General features: G+C 37.6%; 2 protein-coding genes across 4 annotated transcripts in view; one reads left to right on the top strand and one right to left on the bottom strand.

Moving 5' to 3' along the window:
- Positions 1-8,813, top strand: part of LOC137389830 (zinc finger protein 532-like) — a 22,942-nt gene extending 14,129 nt beyond the window's left edge. The window contains exons 9-12 of one of the 2 annotated variants that reach the window (XM_068075960.1): positions 2,152-2,398; positions 4,032-4,165; positions 4,920-5,038; positions 8,129-8,813. In XM_068075960.1, coding sequence (XP_067932061.1) covers positions 2,152-2,398; positions 4,032-4,165; positions 4,920-5,038; positions 8,129-8,384 — 756 coding nt within the window. In that variant the 3' untranslated portion in view covers positions 8,385-8,813. Of the gene's footprint in view, positions 1-2,151; positions 2,399-4,031; positions 4,166-4,919; positions 5,059-8,076 lie in introns of both variants that reach the window. The other variant, XM_068075959.1, reaches the window with a different exon arrangement.
- LOC137389831 (translation initiation factor IF-2, mitochondrial-like) overlaps positions 8,789-20,257 on the bottom strand; it is a 24,340-nt gene continuing 12,871 nt past the window's right edge. Inside the window, exons 9-13 of one of the 2 annotated variants that reach the window (XM_068075961.1) lie at positions 17,757-17,885; positions 16,116-16,210; positions 14,363-14,500; positions 12,074-12,189; positions 8,789-9,441 (exon numbers count right to left, since the gene is read on the bottom strand). In XM_068075961.1, coding sequence (XP_067932062.1) covers positions 9,067-9,441; positions 12,074-12,189; positions 14,363-14,500; positions 16,116-16,210; positions 17,757-17,885 — 853 coding nt within the window. In that variant the 3' untranslated portion in view covers positions 8,789-9,066. The remainder of the gene's footprint in view (positions 9,442-12,073; positions 12,190-14,362; positions 14,501-16,115; positions 16,211-17,756; positions 17,886-20,257) is intronic. The other variant, XM_068075962.1, reaches the window with a different exon arrangement.

Genomic DNA, 20,257 nt, shown 5'->3' with positions numbered 1-20,257 from the left:
TGTGACGATTACGAATGTCAAATAGTGGTAAAATAGAAGTGGCATTTAAATAGAACTGGCGCTCAATTAAAGGATGGTGCTCTATTTTTCAACCCTTCTCCCATAGTGGCGCTTAAAGTACATAAATTATATAATTTTTTCGTATTATGTAGTTCAATACATCAGAGTCTTGGCTTTCGAATGAGCCTATATTCAATACACAAAGAATAATAGAACTATGAAAAACAGGGTGTCAAAAGTATGTCCTGCAATAAAAAACACTTGGTTGCGGTTCCCACAATGTGATGTCATAATTATTATTTAGCCTTAGGTAGTTAATCCCTTTCGCTGCCATTGAGGCTGCACTTTTCTGTGACAATCGTTGCTGTTAAACCCAGAGAGCCCTAATAATTAGCTAGGATTCTAGATGACAATGCCCGGGGATTGTGCTAACGCCCGACCAATACAAACACATGTTCTGGGTTAATTAATTATGCTTCAATAAATATACTGTCGATTAAATTGTGACCTGCAGTTGCGTGGCCCTAGGACTATATATCAATCGCACTTTCGCGAGATCACGCAAGTCTTGAAATTAATTAGTCTCAGTCATGCCCCTCAACATCACAATAAAAAAAGAGGGCTAGTGCATAATATCATCGCGAAAACATAGTATGGTGCTTGGAATTTAAGTTATTTATCATAAATATAATCTGTACATGGAGAGCTAATGACACTGATTCCTTTGTCATCTTCATTGGTTCTCTGGAGTTTTCCTACCTTTGCCTGCCACTAGCCTCATTATCGTAGTTGATAAATATAAGCGGTAAGCAACAAAATAAGCAGTAAGAGCACACAACACCGAAAATGAAAATTGTGATGTCCTCATTTTTGAGCCTATACCATTGAACATTTCTGCGGTAGAGCTCTGGGGGAATCCTATAAACACCAACCAATGTCTGTCTAACCATGTCAAACAATGGCTCATTTGAAAGCCGAGACTCTGATGTATTGAAATATATGATAAAAAAAACTATGTAATTTATGTGCTTTAAATAGAGGTGACGTTCAAATAGAGGTTTTACAGTATATGTACTAGTAGCTACAGGGTTGCTGACAACCAGATTAACCAATATAAATTGGCTCAGTGGAGTGAAGGTTGTGACATCCATGATAACGTCTGTTCATTATTGCTTCTCAAGGATCAGCGATATGTAAGTCGTTGATTTACTTTGTTATAATCAGACCTGAACGGTTAACGATGAGGGTAACATTTGCTCTTTTCACGGTTTGCTCTAAAAGAAAAAAGGTAATGACTGTATGTTGCTCATAAGGAGTTTAAATACTAATTGCTTGAGCTGGATGCAGTTGAAATGTTAAGGAGTAAGGGTACATTTTGATTGTCTTTATGTAGGAAACATGCGATAGAGTACATGTGTTGTATTCGGATGCTCTACATGTTGTAAGTGTGCAATAGTGTGTTTCAAAATTGTAGAAGTGTTTGATAGCTTTTGCTATCATTGGTCTACACAACAGTGCGGGATTATCTTGCTCGGTCGAATTCGTTGGTTATGGGTAATCATATGCCTGTCGATGCAACGTTAGAAGCGATTGCTTGAGGTATTAATAACTGGTTAATGCTTGCGACCTTCAATAGCCGAACTTTTGCCATAAAACGAATGCATTCGGTGTACACTAAAGATGTCTTGTTGGATTCGTTTGTCAGTTTTTAGTTATTAAAAATGGTTTATGGAGATTAACCCCAAAGTTCTTATATATTCACAGGTGTGAACGAATGCGTATCATGTATTTATCCATTCAATAATATATATATTTAGATATTTTATTTAGGCACCTATCTCGGGTACATGTAGGAATCGTACAGCACACTAAACCTCGACTGATCAAAGTTGGGTCTGTTATGAGGCGTGACAGACTATACCAGTCAGCTATGTATTGGCTACTCTGTTGACACCCTTCACCAGTGCTTGCATACAGCCTTGGCTGTACTCTATTACTATTATCACTTGATGGTTTTCATACTTCTACTGTTAGGTCAACTGCCAAAGGCAACAATATAGCAAAGCTGGTTTCTATAGAAAGCTTTTTTATGTCTTCATTCATTTCCATACTCACTACCATTCATCTAGCCTACAGTTGCCAAAATTACAGGATGATGCAAAAAAGATCAGGACTCCGCTGTCTATACCTGAGAGGCAGCCCAAGCTGAGTTCTAGCAGCTCAGTAGTCAGTGACCATTCGTCTAGCACCGCTGCTGTGGAAGACGGTGGCGCTGTCAATGGCAGTACTGACAAGGATTGTCCTGGACCCACGATGGATATACCATACCTTGCACACGTGCCATCTTTTAACTGTCATATGTGCACTGCAGAGTACAACAGCTACAGTAAACTTAGAGGTAAATGTAATGATTGTTTCCTTCATTATTGGTGTCTGTCCTTAGCCGATTCTGTCTGTCTGTTATATCTAGTTTCAGCCTCAAGATATACTGCAATTGTTTCCTAGTTTAGTCTGGATGGCCAGATTAGTCTTTGTTTCTTTTGAGTAACTGCTGTTGTGTTGCTTTGCAATCTATTTTGATTGTAATCTATTCTGTTCGGAGCTGAAGATGAAAAGAAGATGAAAATTTTTGTAAGCAGCTTATCTGTATCGCTTGACTTACAAGTTCACTATGTATCCTAGTAGAGTGGCACTATAGAATGGAGATTGATTGCAGGTTGTAGGGTATATTTATTGCTCTCTGAAAGTAAGAGTTAACCTATATTTGTCTGTATCCTGTATATAAATTGTGGTGTGCTGCTTGTCTATCTATTAGACGTAGAGCTTTGTAGGTTGCCTGCTTCTGTAGATGTTGATGTGGGCATGACCATCTGTGTGAGTAAATGGTTGGTCTGTTGTCTCACTAGTCTCTGGTGAAACGATGTGACCCTGGTGCGAATAAGGTCTATAGGGAGTGACAGCCCTGGACAGTATCTCAGTGCAATATGGTGTGAATAAGGTCTATGTGGAGGTACAACCCTTGGGCAGTATCTCAGTGCAATATGGTGTGAATAAGGTATATAGGGGTGACAGCCCTGGGCAGTATCTCAGTACAATATGGTGCGAATAGCGAGGTCAATATGGGGGTACAGCTCTTGGGCAGTATCTCAGTGCAATATAGTGTAAATAAGGTCTATGTGGAGGTACAACCCCTGGGCAGTATCTCAGTACAATATGGTGCGAATAGCGAGGTCAATATGGGGGGGGGGGTACAGCTCTTGGGCAGTATCTCAGTGCAATATAGTGTAAATGAGGTCTATGTGGAGGTACAACCCCTGGGCAGTATCTCAGTACAATATGGTGCGAATAAGGAGGTCTATAATAGAGGGTGACAGCTCTGCCTATTGCTTCAGGACAGCTTGTGGTGTGAATAATCAGGCCTATATGAGGGATACAACGCATACTGTCTCAGATCAGGTTGAGGTATAAATCAGGGGTCTTTACTTTATCATACAACACTGACTGATGTATTGTCCTAGTACAGTTAGTGGTGTAAATGAAGTGGTCTTTGTATTTATTCCTGTAGCCACTCGCATCCACATATCATTGTTCAAGGAGGTCATGCTTTGTGCGGTCACTCCGATGGGACCAATTTCTCACATCTCTTGAGTTGTTTGTCTCCACGAAGGCTAGTCTACCTAGTAATTAATGCATCACTACTAGCATTCTCATGATGCGGTGGTTACACAATCAATTCTTTGTGTATTCCCTCGCTGGATGGCTTGTTATTGAATCATGGCTGTCTACGCCGGGCGAAGACTGGATAGGAGCCAATCCCAATGGCTCACCCTAGCCTCCATTTCTCTTCCCATCCACTGGTATTGATTTTATACTAGGCTGCATATCTAATGAGTGGAGTTTTTCCTACCCCAGTCTGGGTGTATCCAACCATCTTAGTAATGGTCGTGTAGTCATCTTTGAGTAACTTACTGCTTTTGAGCTTAGGCTATGCTCAATGTATAACAGAATAAGAGATGGGTGTCTATGTGCAGATCATGTGACAGCGAGACACGAAGGAAGAGGCCTTATCTATGAGTGCTGGGTGTGTAGGGACAGGGGTAACACATCAAACTTCTACAGGCAATCTGCTTTGGACAAACATATGACTGACATACATAAGATTCAGGTATGCCCGCTAATCATTTATCCTACCAGCAACACTTGCTTCTAGTTGTTGATCATTATTACCCTATCAACAGCCTGTCATTACTCGCTTCATTGTTCCTTATTAGGAATAGCATACCTTATATGGAAATCAAGTCACGCCCACCTTCTCCAGCTTTGAGAAAAGCGTACAGCCGTTAGTTGCGCTGGTCTACGTAGAAACCAATGTTAGTTTGGCACTTTGTTATTATGTTAGACGCCCTCATGGAAGATGGAAAACTAGTTGATGATGTGGAAACTTGTTGAGGGTGTTAAATGGCAATAAACACCTGTAGTCATCAACATTTTCAAGTGGCCCAAACTAGACAACTGTCAGTACACATTAAAAGACCAGAATGCTGTCACATGAATGAACTAATGGCTTCCAAGTGCTACTCAGTTGCTCGCGGTTTTTGGAATTTTAGAAGCATTGTTAGGACAGAATGACAGCAAGAATGCTTTCAGTGGGAGATTGTTATAGTTGTCACATCTCCTTTGGTTTATCCATTCAGGAAAGCAGCATCGCCATAGCAACACCATAACTGTTTTATGTTTAGCAGCACAGCTTACTTTTTAAACCGTGAAAACAGAATTGTTCTAGAAGCCAGGCTCTTGTGATAGTTTCATAAAACTGAGCATTGATTGTGAGCAAACTTGTACTAATGTTACAAGCGCTAATTGTTATAGCTAGATATGTGAATCTAGATATGTGAATGTCTGCTTTGGAAATTTCTCAGATATCTCAAACACCACCAGAGGCACCTATAGACAATGGAGAACCATCAGCCGAGGAATCATCTATTAAAAAGATGAGACTATGGAATGAGGAGAGTCAACCATATCAATGCTGTCGCTGTGACTATACAAGCACATCCGGTAATTGCTTACATCTCTGTAGCAGTATTGTCACAATGAGTCTGTGGCATATCTGTAGAAAGTTCATGACTTTACATTCATGTTAGCACGCATTACCAGTGAGTGTTAGGAGGTAGTTTTACTACGTGTTGTCACTCATGTGTGACAGTTTCACTACTTAAATGGAGTGACAGGGCTTGACTTGAGTGGCAGAACACTCCATGAGTCTCAAAATATGCTGTGAGTGTGAGGAGTTGTGATTAGTGTCAGGACGTGGTACCAGTGTCAGGGCTTGTCATCAGTATCTGAACTTGTTACCAGTGTTCAGACTTGCTACCAGTGTCAGGGCTTGCTTCCTGTGTAAGGACATGTTTCCGGTGTCAGGACTTGTTTCCAGTGTCGGGGCTTGTTATCAGTGTCAGTGCTTGTCACCAGTGTGGGGGCTTGTTACCGGTGTCTGGACTTGTTACTAGTTTCAGGGCTTGTTTCCAGTGACAGGTCTTGTTACCAGTGTCAGTGCTTGTCACCAGTGACAGGTCTTGTTACCAGTGTCAGGACTTGTTACCAGTGTCAGGGCTTGTTACCAGTGTCAGGGCTTGTTTCCAGTGACAGGGCTTGTTACCAGTGTCAAGACTTGTTACCAGTTTCAGGACTTGTTACCAGTGTCAGGGCTTGTTACCAGTGTCAGGACTTGTTACCAGTGTCAGGGCTTGTTACCAGTTTCAGGGCTTGTTACCAGTCTCAGGGCTTGTTACCAGTGTCAGGGCTTGTTACCAATGTCAGCGCTTGTTACCAGTCTCAGGGCTTGTTACCAGTGTCAGGGCTTGTTAAAAGTGTCAGGACTTGTTACTAGTGTGGGGGCTTGTTACCAGTGTCTGGACTTGTTACCAGTGTCAGGACTTGTTTCCGGTGTCAGGGCTTGTTTCCTGTGTCAGGACTTGTTACCAGTGTCAGGGCTTGTTAAAAGTGTCAGGACTTGTTGCCAGTGTGGGGGCTTATTACCAGTGTGGGGGCTTGTTACCAGTGTCAGGACTTGTTACCAATGTCGGGACTTGTTACCAGTTTCAGGGCTTGTTACCAGTGTCAGGGCTTGTTAAAAGTGTCAGGACTTGTTACCAGTATGGGGGCTTGTTACCAGTGTGGGGGCTTGTTACCAGTGTCAGGACTTGTTACCAATGTCGGGACTAGTTACCAGTTTCAGGGCTTGTTACCAGTGTCAGGGGTTGTTAAAAATGTGAGAGCTTGTCACCAGTGTCAGAACTTGTTACCAGTGTCAAGGCTTGTTACCAGTGTCAGGGCTTGTTAAAAGTGTCAGGGCTTGTCACCAGTGTCAGGACTTGTTATCAGTGTCAGGGGTTGTTTCCAGTGTCAGGACTTGTAAGCGGTGTTGGGTCTTGTTAGCGGTGTCGGGTCTTGTTACCGGTGTTGGGACTTGTTACCGGTGTCAGGGCTTGTTGCCGGTGTCAAGGCTTGTTACCAGTGTCAAGGCTTGTTACCGGTGTCAGGGCTTGTTACCGCTGTCAGGGTTTGTTACCAGTGTCATGGCTTGTTACCACTGTCAGGACTTGTTACCAGCGTCTTGCCCTGTTATCAGTGTCAGGACTTGTCAATGTCAATCATCAGATAATAAGTGTGTCCGTTGCTAGCCAAATAACATAGAAATGTTAGTTTGAAAATATGTAGTAGGCTATTTACAAAAATGACTTGGCCGAAGCTTTCAGATAATGATTAGTCACATAACTTGATATTGAGTGATTCAGAAGTAGGAAATTTAAGCGATCAGCTTATGAAAGTAGGTCTTTCTAGGTTTGTTGAATGAAATGTTAAAAGCTGATGGTGAACTCTCAGCTATTTCTGGACATGGGCCAGTCAGAGTGTGGTGTGGGTGTTGCTGAATGCCAGTCGGAGTGTGGTGTGGGTGTTGCTGAATGCCAGTCGGAGTGTGGTGTGGGTGTTGCTGAATGCCAGTCGGAGTGTGGTGTGGGTGTTGCTGAATGCCAGTCGGAGTGTGGTGTGGGTGTTGCTGAATGCTAGTTGGAGTGTGGTGTGGGTGTTGCTGAATGCCAGTCAGAGTGTGGTGTGGGTGTTGCAGAATGCTAGTCTGCTATTCATTTCTAATCATTTCATTTGACCTTTGACATTTATGAAAGCTTGTCTGACCAGTGTCCGAAACACTAAAATTCAGCTCTACAATACCCTACCTACGCGTCCTGCATATAATAGTACTTAGTTGGTTACCTTGGTAATGCATGCCTGTTCTCAACTCCCTGCTGTTAACGTTCCTCACAAGCACCTGTGTTCTTCACAAGCACCTGCGCAAGCATCCTTTCCACACCTGGCATTAAGAAGATTAAGGGGGAACTGTTGCCATTTCTTTGTGTGAAAACTTGTTTATCAAGTGCTGTGTAAAAGAGGGCAGTGCGTATCAATAATTGAGACGCCTTAACAAATACTCGCAGTTCAAGAGCCACACTCTTTCCTTTGAATCAGTGCGTGCCTGCAGTAGCGTGCTAGTAGTAGCAATGTTTGTTTGTTGCCATGTTTTGTAGTAGTTATACTCATTTTAGAAATTCTGTCTGTTACCAGATGTTATAGTAATTCATGAGGTGTAGTCACTATTTCCATGACGTTGTTAATTCGCAAGTTTTTCGTCATCTGAAAATGGAAACAGCAAAAATCCGCAAGTTGAACGAGTTTTGTTAGTCGCAAATTTTTATCGATTGTTTCCTGCTCCTGAAAATCGGAAATGGCACTTGCAAATGATGTGCGAGAAAATCCTGCACAAGCTATTCCATTTTTAACATTTTTTACTCTCAAGTCCTTATTTCGATTTGAGCAGTTTCGAATGCGCCACTTTGACCTCTGACTTAGAAATCATCTTTTTTAACCGAGCGCCTCGTTTAATCTGCATGATGCAAATGAACATTGAGACATTTCGTACAGTAATTAACGTCTGCACAACTCCAAATCTTCATCATGGAAACATAGTGTCCTTATGCCCGAGCAAATGTCATTTCAGGCACTGACTTTTCTTTTCAGGAGCTGACTTCAAGGATCATATTCGGCAACACAAGGTGTCTACTGAAAGCTATCAATGCGCGGAATGTGGCATGTGCTTCACTGTACAGTTGGCCTTGCGACGGCATCTATTTGCTGTGCACAAGGTGTCAGACTATTCCAAGTATTCTAGAAGTCAGTATATGGCAGACTTTGAGCGACAACTACATGATACACAGGGCAAGTGTCCCATCTGTAAGAGTCAGTTTACAACAGAAATGCAGCTAAAGAAGCACCTGCGCACACATGGCATGATGTATATTAACACTAGACGCATGGTGCCAACCTAAGCTTTCTACCACTGAAGTCATTTATGCAGCAACTAATGGATGTAGGAAGAATACATGTTATACATTTGATGATAATGACCTGTACAAGTCTCTCATAACACAATAGCGGCTCGTTGTGGTTACCTGATCTCTATGGTTACTAATTTTATTAAGTTTAATTTGTAAATAGGTTTACTTGTGGTTATTTAAAGAATACATATATACACATGTGCATATAATCTCCGATTCTTTTTTGATAGGCTCTTGAATTCTCTTGTATTCTTGAATTCTAGTCAGTATCTCATGATATATTTCAACTTTTTTATTATACTAGGATATGTAGAGTTCTTGTACATATATTCCAAAGATGTTTTCATGCAGTCATGTCATAGCCTATATTCTATTGTACATAGGGCAACTGTAAATACAATACCGAGGTTATATTTCTCATTCTTTGTGAAAAATTTTGAGATATACAAACATACAAGGATAGTTCTGATGTCTGGAGATAAACTGCTGGCTTATTCATGTCTATGATTAGCAATTACCATGTCTATGATTAGCAATTACCATGTCTTTCAATAGCTTACACAGTGCTTGGTAATGTCAGATAAATAAGCAAACAAGCACATTCGTCAAAACGCCAACAGTAAATGAGACAACTTGCTCTCCCTATCTAATCATACAAACCTCTAGCGTAAACCTAAAAAGGAAGGTTCCATGTAATCTCGGGCTTGACCTGATACTCCTCGTAGCATAAAATAGAATCACCTTCTAATATATCTACACCGTGATCCTTAAATGCCAAACCACACTCCATGTTGTCCTTTATCTCTTCAACCTCATTCTTAAAATGTTTAAGCATGTAAAGTGTGTCAACATGGAGAACTTCAGAGCCTCTCACAAGTTTGTACTGCTTGCTTCTGTCAAGCACACCATTTATGCACAAACATCCAGCGACTGGTATCTTCTTGTTCTTCTTGTTGATTTTCTCAGTAACATAGAAAACCTTTTGGATGACAGCTTCACCAAGGACTTTTTGCTCTATCTGTGGCAGCACCCTTTCATTGAGTATGCTCTGAAAATTGATTAGAAGTAGGCTTGTTCAGAGGTCCCTGACAATGTGAATAGCTTGCTGGACTTTGAAAATGTCTATGGTATATTTACACAGACACACTGCGGTTGCAACCATACAACTGTAAGGTTCCAATGGTAGAAGATGCCCAATTCAACGGCATTCAACAGCCAAAATTGACACGCTGACACTAAGCAACTAAACGATATGAGCTTACTACACTGGAATACGAAGTCCTTCAAAAGTGAGAATAAAATGAGTGTTGTTTACAGGTTGCAAGAATTGCTCAATTAAGAACATTAAAATGATCTTCTACAATTACATAACCTTTGATGAACAACTTTAATTTTTGCCATTAACTGCTAAACATATAAAAATCTACTGTCTTTTACTAGAGGTGATAGTTAAGATCAACCGTATACATTACTATATTTATAGCTTAATATAGAAAACACAATACAGGCATAACTGTACGACAATGATAGTAATAGATACTTAGTGATTCTAATAATAGGGTCTGTTTGGTAGCTGGTGAGTTGTGAGCTGAATCAGTCTTGTGTAAATAGTAAACAAGGTCCAGTGAATTGTAGCTAGTGAATAGGGTTAGTCTTATAGCTAGTAGGTAATAAACAGGATAGGTCCTGTAGCTAGTAGGTAGTAAACAGGATAACTCATGTAGCTAGTAGGTAGTGAACAGGATCAGTCCTGTAGCTGGTAGGTTGTAAAAAGGATAGGTCCTGTAGCTAGTAGGTTGTAAAAAAGAGTGGTCCTGTAGCTAGTAGGCTGTAAACAAGATAGGTCCTGTAGCTAGTAGGTAATAAACAGGATAGGTCATGTAGCTAGTAGGTAGTGAACAGGATCAGTCCTGTAGGTGGTAGGTTGTAAAAAGGATAGGTCCTGTAGCTAGTAGGATGTAGAAAAGAGAGGTCCTGTAGCTAGTAGGCTGTAAACAAGATAGGTCCTGTAGCTAGTAGGCTGTAAACAAGATAGGTCCTGTAGCTAGTAGGCTGTAAACAAGATAGGTCCTGTAGGTAATAAACAAGATAGGTCCTGTAGGTAATAAACAAGATAGGTCCTGTAGTTAATAAACAAGATAAGTCCTGTAGGTAATAAACAGGATAGGTCCTGTAGTCAGCATGTAGCAAAGTTGGTGCATCAGCCAATTGAGAAATTTTAATTTAGCTAGTTTTTGCAAAATAATCCGGTGATTATTTGTTTAATCTAATTCTCTGCTAACTGATCAAACAGTTTTTAATTAGTCATTCCTCAACATACAAGTTAATACTTTCCGGAACCGAGCTTATACGTCAATTCTCTCGTATCTCAAAGCAGTATTTTCTATATAAAATAACTAAATACAAATTAATCCGTTCCCACCTTTTGAAAAAACATCTAAAAACAGAATATTACGACGGAAAAACATGTTTTTAATTGTTTAAATTCACTAACTAGACTCACAAAATAACAAGCACCTGCCTAATAGTAATGAACGGCAATAAAATGAAACATTATTATGTACAGTACTAATGGAGTTCTTACCTTCGCGACGGTGGTTTGAGAGAGGCTTGACAGCAACCCTTTGATATGCTACACTTTTGTGACGCTCAACATAATATAAACCTTAATTATGACTTAAATGAATTTAGCTTACTAAATATACATTGAAACTTTAAAAGTTATTATTATTGTTGATATTATTCTGAAAAGTTTTTTATCGTACACTAAACTTAATTCTAATTTTGTCTTCGTTTACATTTTTTAGTATCTCCTCCAGCTTGGTTCTTTTTACCTCACTTTCACTTTTAGCTGGAAAACGAATCCGACGAAAAAGACCGAGCGGTGCTGTTTTCATACATAGTCCGCTAATATAATGGCTGCGTAAATAACACCTTTGTATGCTCATATCTCAAATATGTTTTATATCTCAAGGCAAAAGCTTGGGCGGAATTTTGCTCATATTTCACGGCTCTCGAGCGTGGAGGCACTCGTATTTCGACATATAACTGTATTATAATTATTCTTCAAACTCCATGACCACATTTAGCAGGTGTGTCTTGGGGATTCTTAGTTACTAGGTTGAAGCAAGTAATGGCAGGTGATAACAATGTAGATAATAGCTATCTTATACTAATGAGATTTGTGAGCGCCATTCAACATGCTTATATGAGCAACAAAGTATTGTGTTCCCTTCAGAAAGCCTGACAGCATCAATGAGCTGCTGTCATGTATAGAATCCCATGCAACATCAAAGTACATAGCTGCACAACAGTTTACCAGAAACTTTCCAACTCTACATGAAAGGTTTTAAAAGATTTCCAAGGAACTTTTAAAACCTTTTTTGTGAACTCATCTCTTTTCCAAGGTAGGAAAAGAGATGAGTTTGCTAACTCTATGGCAGGTCATCATGATTAGAGACAGGCAGCAACAAAAGAACATGAGATTTTCCTGGGACAAGGTGATGCCAACAGAATTCAAACTAATAATCAGCTTACACACTGGTAAAAATGCTGAGAAAAAGCTAAGCTGAAAAAATTGTAGATTTAAAACATTGAATAGATTTCAGCAACCAAGTTTAAAAATTTTTAATATTTAAAATTTAACAATTTTGAAAGTTTAAAAATATTTATGCAGCTACCTTGACATCATCCACAAGTTTATATATAATGTTGTGTTTTCTGATCAGCACATTGCAGTCTGTTGCCAGCTTCTCCACTTTGTCTGAAGACTTTGTGTTGAAAGCAAGGACTATTCCTACAGAAGAAAGACATCTGTGTTAATCAATCATGCTAACTGGAGGTAACATATTTTATGGCTTTTTCTAAAATATGACAGAAAAAACTGACTAGTATTACTAAAAACTATTTAGTGACAACTTTTAACGCAACAATATATCTATTTCTGGCAAACAACAACTTCAAATCAAACACATCATTCCTCTCAACAGTCCATACTCCAAGGATGATATATATATATAGTATATATAGTATATATAGTAGTACCCTAAGAGACCAGCATTTACATGCAGCTTGAAGAAAAGCAACTTGACGCATACTAAAAGACAAAGCAAATGATGAATACTATGATTAGTCAGCAAGGATGGCCAAATGATTTTGGTCATGATCCACTACCGCCCAATCTGACAAACTAAAGATCCACAACAAGCTGAAGATGTGCATTTTTCTTTTCTTTTTTTAAATATATACTATATAAAAAAATGCAAATATTTGTGCACATCCTCAAACAAGGCGGCAAATACATTTTTAAAAACTTTATTTATATACATAATTTGACTAAAAATCAGTGAACGAATGTGCCGTAATAAGTTTGTCTGAAATCAGTGAGAAAAATTATGAGTGAGCTTTGACTTCAAAACGTGGTTTAGTGCTACTTACAGCAACTCTAAAAAGTTCCTGACTAAGAGTATTTGTAAGTCATGTTGTATGATTGTTTTTTACAAAATTCATAGCTGAAAACAATGATTCCCATAAGTAGGTTGATGTAAAACAGGTAAGTAGTCTTCTATCTAGTCTAGTAGTTATTGGGTACTTTTCCAAGCTTACAGGTGATGACCAAATGAATGACCAGAAAAATTTACAAAAAAGTTTGGGAATTAAAATTTAAAATAAATACTTAAAAATTCTTTTGACAGCCAACTTGAAAGCTCCACAAAAAAGGCTAGAAAGATCCGGATCTAAATCCGCCATTTGGCCATAGCTGGATTAATGTTTTAATTATAAAAATATTTTTTACATTGTGTCAATTTCAGCAACTACATGAACATAAACCATAAATGCTATTATACGTTAAAAACAAAAGACGACATTTTCACCTCATAAAATAATGTAGGTACATTCTCAGGGGCAAAGTGCACAATTAAAATGCAATAACATAAGGTTGCTTTATGCAGAGCACCACAAGATACGGTACCAGGATATTATACATACTAGCAAGCGTACTGTCATGTCTGCTGCGTAATGTATGAGACTCACTCCTAAATTATAAGTGGCCCAAGTCATCCATTTAATCATAGTAGCTAATAATCATGATTTGCATTGTTTCACAAAAAGCCCTTCTTTTATATAATTGCAAGTTATAATTTTGACTAGTCGTAGTAGTATTTACTTCACTAAACATCATGAGTTACAACGCACTAGAGTAAATAATCAACAAACAATATTAAAGCACATGTAGGTTAAAATAGGATAACTAAAAGGTAATAGCAAACTGTTTGGAATGAATCCATCAGTGTAAACAAAGGTCGGCGAGGTCAGTATAAAAAGCCTCATTTAGCAAAAAAACTGAAACTTAATAAAATAAATTTCATTTTTTTGTATTTCGTTAAATGTTTTTTAAAATTTTTTTCAAGTCAAAAAAAACTTTTAAAAAGTTTAAAAAAAACTTTTTAACAAAAAATTTTTTTGTTGAAAACTTGAACAAAAAACGGCCATCTGTGACTGCTTGTGAAATAGTCTGAGCCAAAGATGACTCCTTTGGCGAAGTACTCAACACTGGTGAAATAGTCAATATCGACGATACTGGAGAAAAGAAAACAGGGACCACCATGAAAACTCATGAAAGTCTCATATATCACTTTTAACCACTTATGCTTATTAACTGTATGCATTTGATTGTTGATACGTTTTTTCTTTGTGAGATATGTAAGTACATTCCTATTTTGTAAGCAAACCCACAAGCTCTCAAAATGGCATTACTGAAAATGACTCTTTTCTATAAAATACGACAAAAAATTTATCAGTAAACCTGTATGCGGAGGCGTAACCATTCAACTTAGACCTTTTATAATTATTAACCACTTATTGCAATGCGTGGGAGTTTTACTCTGATGTACAGTTATACTCCGATAGCCTCTAATTGAGCGCTCTCTATCACCCAGCACCAATCCATACAGGTAGTTGTATTTTACCATCAAAGGCCTCTGCCAGTTCAACATCATTCTGGCCAACTTCACCGACACCGCTTGAAAGAATCTCCATTTCACACAAATCAGAACTGTATGTCTCTAGACAGGACAAGATGGCTTCTAGTGAACCATCCACATCAGCTGGAAAGAAGAACTACAAAATTGATATCTTAGCAAAGAGAGATATAGTGGATGACAGATGGGGAATACCAAGTCTACTAATCTTATCATCTACAGCCATTTGTAACTAAACGAGATTGATCAGCGCCATCTTGGTTCAACACGCGAGTTCAAATACAAATTATAAAAAATTTAACAGGATTATGTCATGGCCTAGTGGTCTAGAATGCCTCACCTCCAAACAACAGGTGGGGGTTCAATTCTCAAGAAAAGGCTAACCGTGGTGACAGGAAGGGCATCCAACCTTAAATCGCTCTCGGCGCTTGGGCATCCCAGGGGATTCACTCTCTTCTATTCATCCTCAAGGGCTAGTCTGGGATGTTATAAAATGCATCCTTTCCACTGAGTTGCACATTAATAAAAGCTAGCCCTTATCACTTCATCACCACAGACAAATTGCCCCTTTTTTTGTCATGAATACCCCTTTCCACTGTGTGGAAAGGGGTATTCATGTACCAAGCTAAAAAAAACATACCATTTTTTATGAAAACACTCTAGAGTGTCAGGCCACCAAAAACACCCCTAAAATGTGCTTTTTACGTCGAGCCCTTGGGGATGAATAAAAGAGAGTGAACCCCCTGGGCTGGGCATATCTCCAGTCACCCAGCAAACATAATCTTGATTTAGTTGAATTATCAGATTATTCAGCCGATAAAGTATTATTTCACACTTTGTTTTGTATTCTGTCAGCCCAACCCAAATCATAGAACCTGTTCATCCTGTCCACCTCTCAGGGTAGACCAGATGAACAGGTTTTACGACTCCGACAGGCTGTAATAACAAAAAGACAAAATGGAAGAGAGGACTTAATCGAATAAAACATCTCATCCTCTATTCTATATATGCTGGTATTACAACTGTCAAAGAGAATAGAGACTGCAATGGTGATAGCATGAGAGCTAAGAATATAATTCAATCAACTCAAACGGATATGCTGGTAACTTCCTATGCATACTTTGTCGAACGAATAGAAACCATTTGTCCAAGTTTTAATGCAGGTGGCTTATCAATGATTCATATTTCAGTATTCTCTACTCGGATTAACATATTTTTCATTTTATAAAAGCTTCTAATCATGTTTTTGCAAATTTACTCAGAAGTTGGTTTATCTAGTTAATTTCAGAAATGCTAAACTCTGCCCGAGCTCTTTAAAGTCAAGCCAAGTAGACACCCATAGACTATATCAAAGCATCTCAAACCTGTTGAAGATAAAATACAAATATAAAGTATATACTCGTACAAAACTTTAGTAGATTATATCAGAAAGTATCAGCATTTTTCTATCATTTGCAATTTTTATTGATGTTTGAGGTGATGTGACTGCCAGGATGTTTCTAGATTAAAATCAACAAAGCTTGATCGCGGTTGAAATGCTCAAAAGAAAAAGGCCCATGATAGAAACTTACTAATAGTTTCTGATAAAATCTTCTGAAATGTTGTGCAAATTTATCTTTAAACTCATAAAGAGTTAGTATTCTCTTAGCCAATAAGATGAGAAGAATAGCGTCTATAAAATACAGGTTCAACCCTAACTTTTCCAATCTAGGCTACGGAACTGATAGAAGTTTTCATTAACCTTTAACAATCAGGGAGAGCCTTGGTACAGACATGTCTTCCGTGGGTTTTGTGATATCCAACTCGCCTAGCTCTCGCCTTAGGCTCATGACATATCTGCAAAAGGAAAGATGACTCACTTGTTGTTTACAGCCTTAGTTCCATTATTATTATTGTACAGACTATTGCGTGTCATAGATTATGGTCACATGCTATTGTATAACATCTATATATACTTGCTAAATAGCATTAAAAGAAAATATTATATCTATACAACAAATATAACATCAAGTACAATACCATAATTATGTGAAAGAATGCACAAGGATATAATCTGAATCTCATTTTGAAAAAAAAACTGAGCGAATTGAACAGTTTTCCAAGTGATGATATTTTTAGAAGCAAAATAAATCAATGAGGTTAGTTTGCTTCACGAGTTTATATTCACACAAATTAAATCCATTAGTTTGTGTGAAAGCAACAGCCGTATTCATATTCAGGTGATCCTAAGGGTATAGTTACAAGTAGAAACTGTTATCGTGATAGAAGCTTAACAACTTGTTATTTCCGGCAAACGATTTCAGTCTTTTGGGCAATCACCAAACCTTTGATAGAAATTGCTACACAACGAACGTTGAAAATAATTTCATTCTGTCATGATATAACAAACAGACACACAAATGATTTCAGTTTTTAGAGCAGCAACTAAATCTGCCAATAGTATTCTCTAACAACAACTACTATAACTATGTCACAATAGTTGTTTGATGTTTAATGGGAAATTGATTAGTCCTTTATGGGAACAACTGCATATGCCACTACTAGCTCTCAATTCACTAGTCAAGATAGAGCAGGTGAAAACTGTTGGAACTTCTGATACTGATTATTTATTCCTGCTTTATTCGTTTCGCACCAAAAATTCTTGTCTAAACTCCTCTTCGAGTTCTACAGCTCTTGTTCTAATAACAAGATCTACTAAAATAATTATTGCAGCAGACGAATAAATAAATAAGCTCCCGCGGCAAAAAGAAAAAAACGTGAGATTGTAAAAAATGTGCACATGGTGTGTTTTTGTGCTTTGGGATTCAAAATAACTTCAGAAAAAATTTATCTGACTTTGTGGAAAGATGGCTAAGTCAGAGATTATCGTTTCAGCGGATGCTATTCGACAATCCATTTGGCTAAAAATCAATGTGCAATTTATTTGGATAAGCTATTGCCTAGTCTCAACATATCCTACAATTTCATCTCTGAGTCTTATCCAAATATATATTATCCAGATATATATTATCCATATACATGTATATATATTATCCATATAGGCTATATATGTCACCCAGATATATATTATCCAGATATACATTATCCATATAGATGTTATCTATGTATTTATATTATTCAAATATATATTACCTAGACATATATTATCCAGATATATATTATCCATGAAGATGTTATTCAGATATACCTATATATCCAGAGAACATCATCTTATAGCAACACAGTTTAAGATGATAATCAACGATAAATGTGATACAAGCGAACGCTGAATGAAGTTAAAGAATCAGCAAGTGATTATCATCAAACAGGTCAGTCACTGATGAATAACAATTGCAGAGTACTTGCAGTTGTTTGATCAATCTATAGTCTATACACTACTGACTGTTTCAAGCCGAGCTCATGTCTCCGCTTGACCTTCAGAGTGTGCTCTTCCTCGTGTGACCTTCGGTTCTCCTTGATAGCATTCCACTCCTCCTCCTCTCTCAGCTGTTGCTCATGTGCTTTTCTGTAACTAGACAAGAAAACAAACATAGCTGAAGATACGAACAAGGATGGCAAAGCCAATATGCTTTTACTAACTAATATATCATATGTAATAATATATTATAATAAAATATTATATATAATAATATAATATTATATATAATATTATATAATGACTAAATAAAAACAGTAATGATGGTAAAAACAAGCTTAGCAAAGGAATTACTCGAGAACTTCATTGAGTTCCAATAATCTATTTGATTTAATTTTAAACAAATGCTTTTTAAATTATTCTTGTATTGTATAATACAAAAATAATTTGTATAAATATCAAGTTTTGAAAGAGAAGCAATTGGCTGACAATTTATTATAGTGAAGTTTAAATTACTAGCTGTCAAACTGGACTCTAAAAACTTCAACTAACAAGAACATTGATGCCTAGGGATTGAAACGAGTATCTTCTACACATTTAGCATCCTCTAGCAAAGCAGTCGATTCATTTGGTAAACTAACACAAAGATAAAGTGCTAACAATGAAGTGGTGCAACAGCAAACCCATTCTAGCAGTTCCTGATAAGTACATATACAGCTGTCATACATCTTGTGAGGGCTATGAATCACTGGTGTTGACTTTGGTACTTCCAAGTGCCGTTTTACAGGATGCAATTACATGTCCAAACCTTAGTGCATTGTTACTTAACAAACTCCAAACCTTAGTGCATTGTTACTTAACAAACTCCAAACCTTAGTGCATTGTTACTTAACAAACTCCAACCCTTAGTGCGTTGTTACTTAACAAACTCCAAACCCTAGTGCATTGTTACTTAACAAACTCCAAACCCTAGTGCATTGTTACTTAACAAACTCCAAACCCTAGTGCATTGTTACTTAACAAACTCCAACCCTTAGTGCATTGTTACTTAACAAACTCCAAACCCTAGTGCATTGTTACTTAACAAACTCCAAACCCTAGTGCATTGTTACTTAACAAACTCCAAACCCTAGTGCATTGTTACTTAACAAACTCCAAACCCTAGTGCATTGTTATATAACAAACTCTAAACCTTAGTGCATTGTCACTTAACAAACTCCAACACTTAGTGCATTGTCACTTAACAAATTCCAAACTTGAGTGCATTGTTATATAACAAACTCCAACCCCTAGTGCATTGTTACTTGACAAACACATTGAAAAGATTTATACAGCAGTACTAGGACTGATTGTTTCCTTATGACGTTGCCTTTTATCGTGTCTTTCACAATTTAAAAAAACAGTTGTTAATACAATCCTTGTTTTGATATATTATAAAAATAAAACAAATAATTTAAAATTGATTAACTAAAAACAAACTACAAACTGTGTATAATCCCAGCAAGTGACAATCCTTTAGTTAATATACACTAGTGATCTCTCTGAGCAATTGACGATGCCAAACTTGAGTCATTTTCGCTGCTTAAAGCTGCTTCCAACAACTGGATTACTACAAGATGCAAGGATGTTCGTCATCGTCATAAGCGGATGTAATTTTAGATCAGAAATGCTGTGCTGAGAGAAATGCATGCTTTCTAATTCGTTACTAGCTAACAATTGGTTGCAACAGATATACATTTAGAGAAATATCACATGGTCACAATGGAAAGCGTGCATTGCTATTCTTTAGGAGACTCATGGCCAACACTGATTATATGATAGGAAATCTTAACAATCTGATACATTTAGTGAGTCTTCAACACATGAAGTTTATTAAACCATAACTGTCACGAACAACTTTTATTGTATTTTCTAAGTAAATCAGACACGCTGATTCCGATTTTGTACTCAAAATAAAGATTAGTCCACTAACCTTCAAAGTCATTTAGGCTTTTTTAAAGCGTTTCAATATCCGTTTCGAAAACAACACAATCGGCATTACAAGCTCCGCCCATAAATATGTGACGAAACCTAGCTTTTTCAGAAACGGAAGTTAGGAAAGTTTAGTCCGATTAAAAATAATAGAGATGGGTGTCTTAAAACCCATTATTATCTAAATCCAGCCTGTAAAATAATTTCAGTTTTTAATGAAAGGGATATAAACTATTTAAAATTGCTCGCAGCTTGTTACATGACGTTTAAATGGGCTGGACGCCGAGAAAAATGAGCTCAAAAAGCGCGGTTTTATCACGAGCTAGCGTTGTTATCGCGCTTTTTAAATATGCAATGCTAAATAGTTTATCTACATTTCAGAAAAGACTGATATTATTTTTAAAGCTGGATTCAGATATTAATAGATTTTAAATCACCCATCTCTATTATTCTAAATCGGTCTAAACATCTCTACGTAACTTCTGTTCCTAAAAAGCTAGGTTACGTCAAGTATTTATGGGCGGAGCTTGTTATGCCGATCGTGTTGTTTTCGAGAC

This window comes from Watersipora subatra, chromosome 3, assembly GCF_963576615.1.
Source record: "Watersipora subatra chromosome 3, tzWatSuba1.1, whole genome shotgun sequence".
In the NCBI taxonomy this organism is placed as follows: domain Eukaryota; kingdom Metazoa; phylum Bryozoa; class Gymnolaemata; order Cheilostomatida; family Watersiporidae; genus Watersipora; species Watersipora subatra.
Note: the sequence above shows the minus strand (reverse complement) of the source record. Positions and strands in the feature narration are given on the sequence as shown.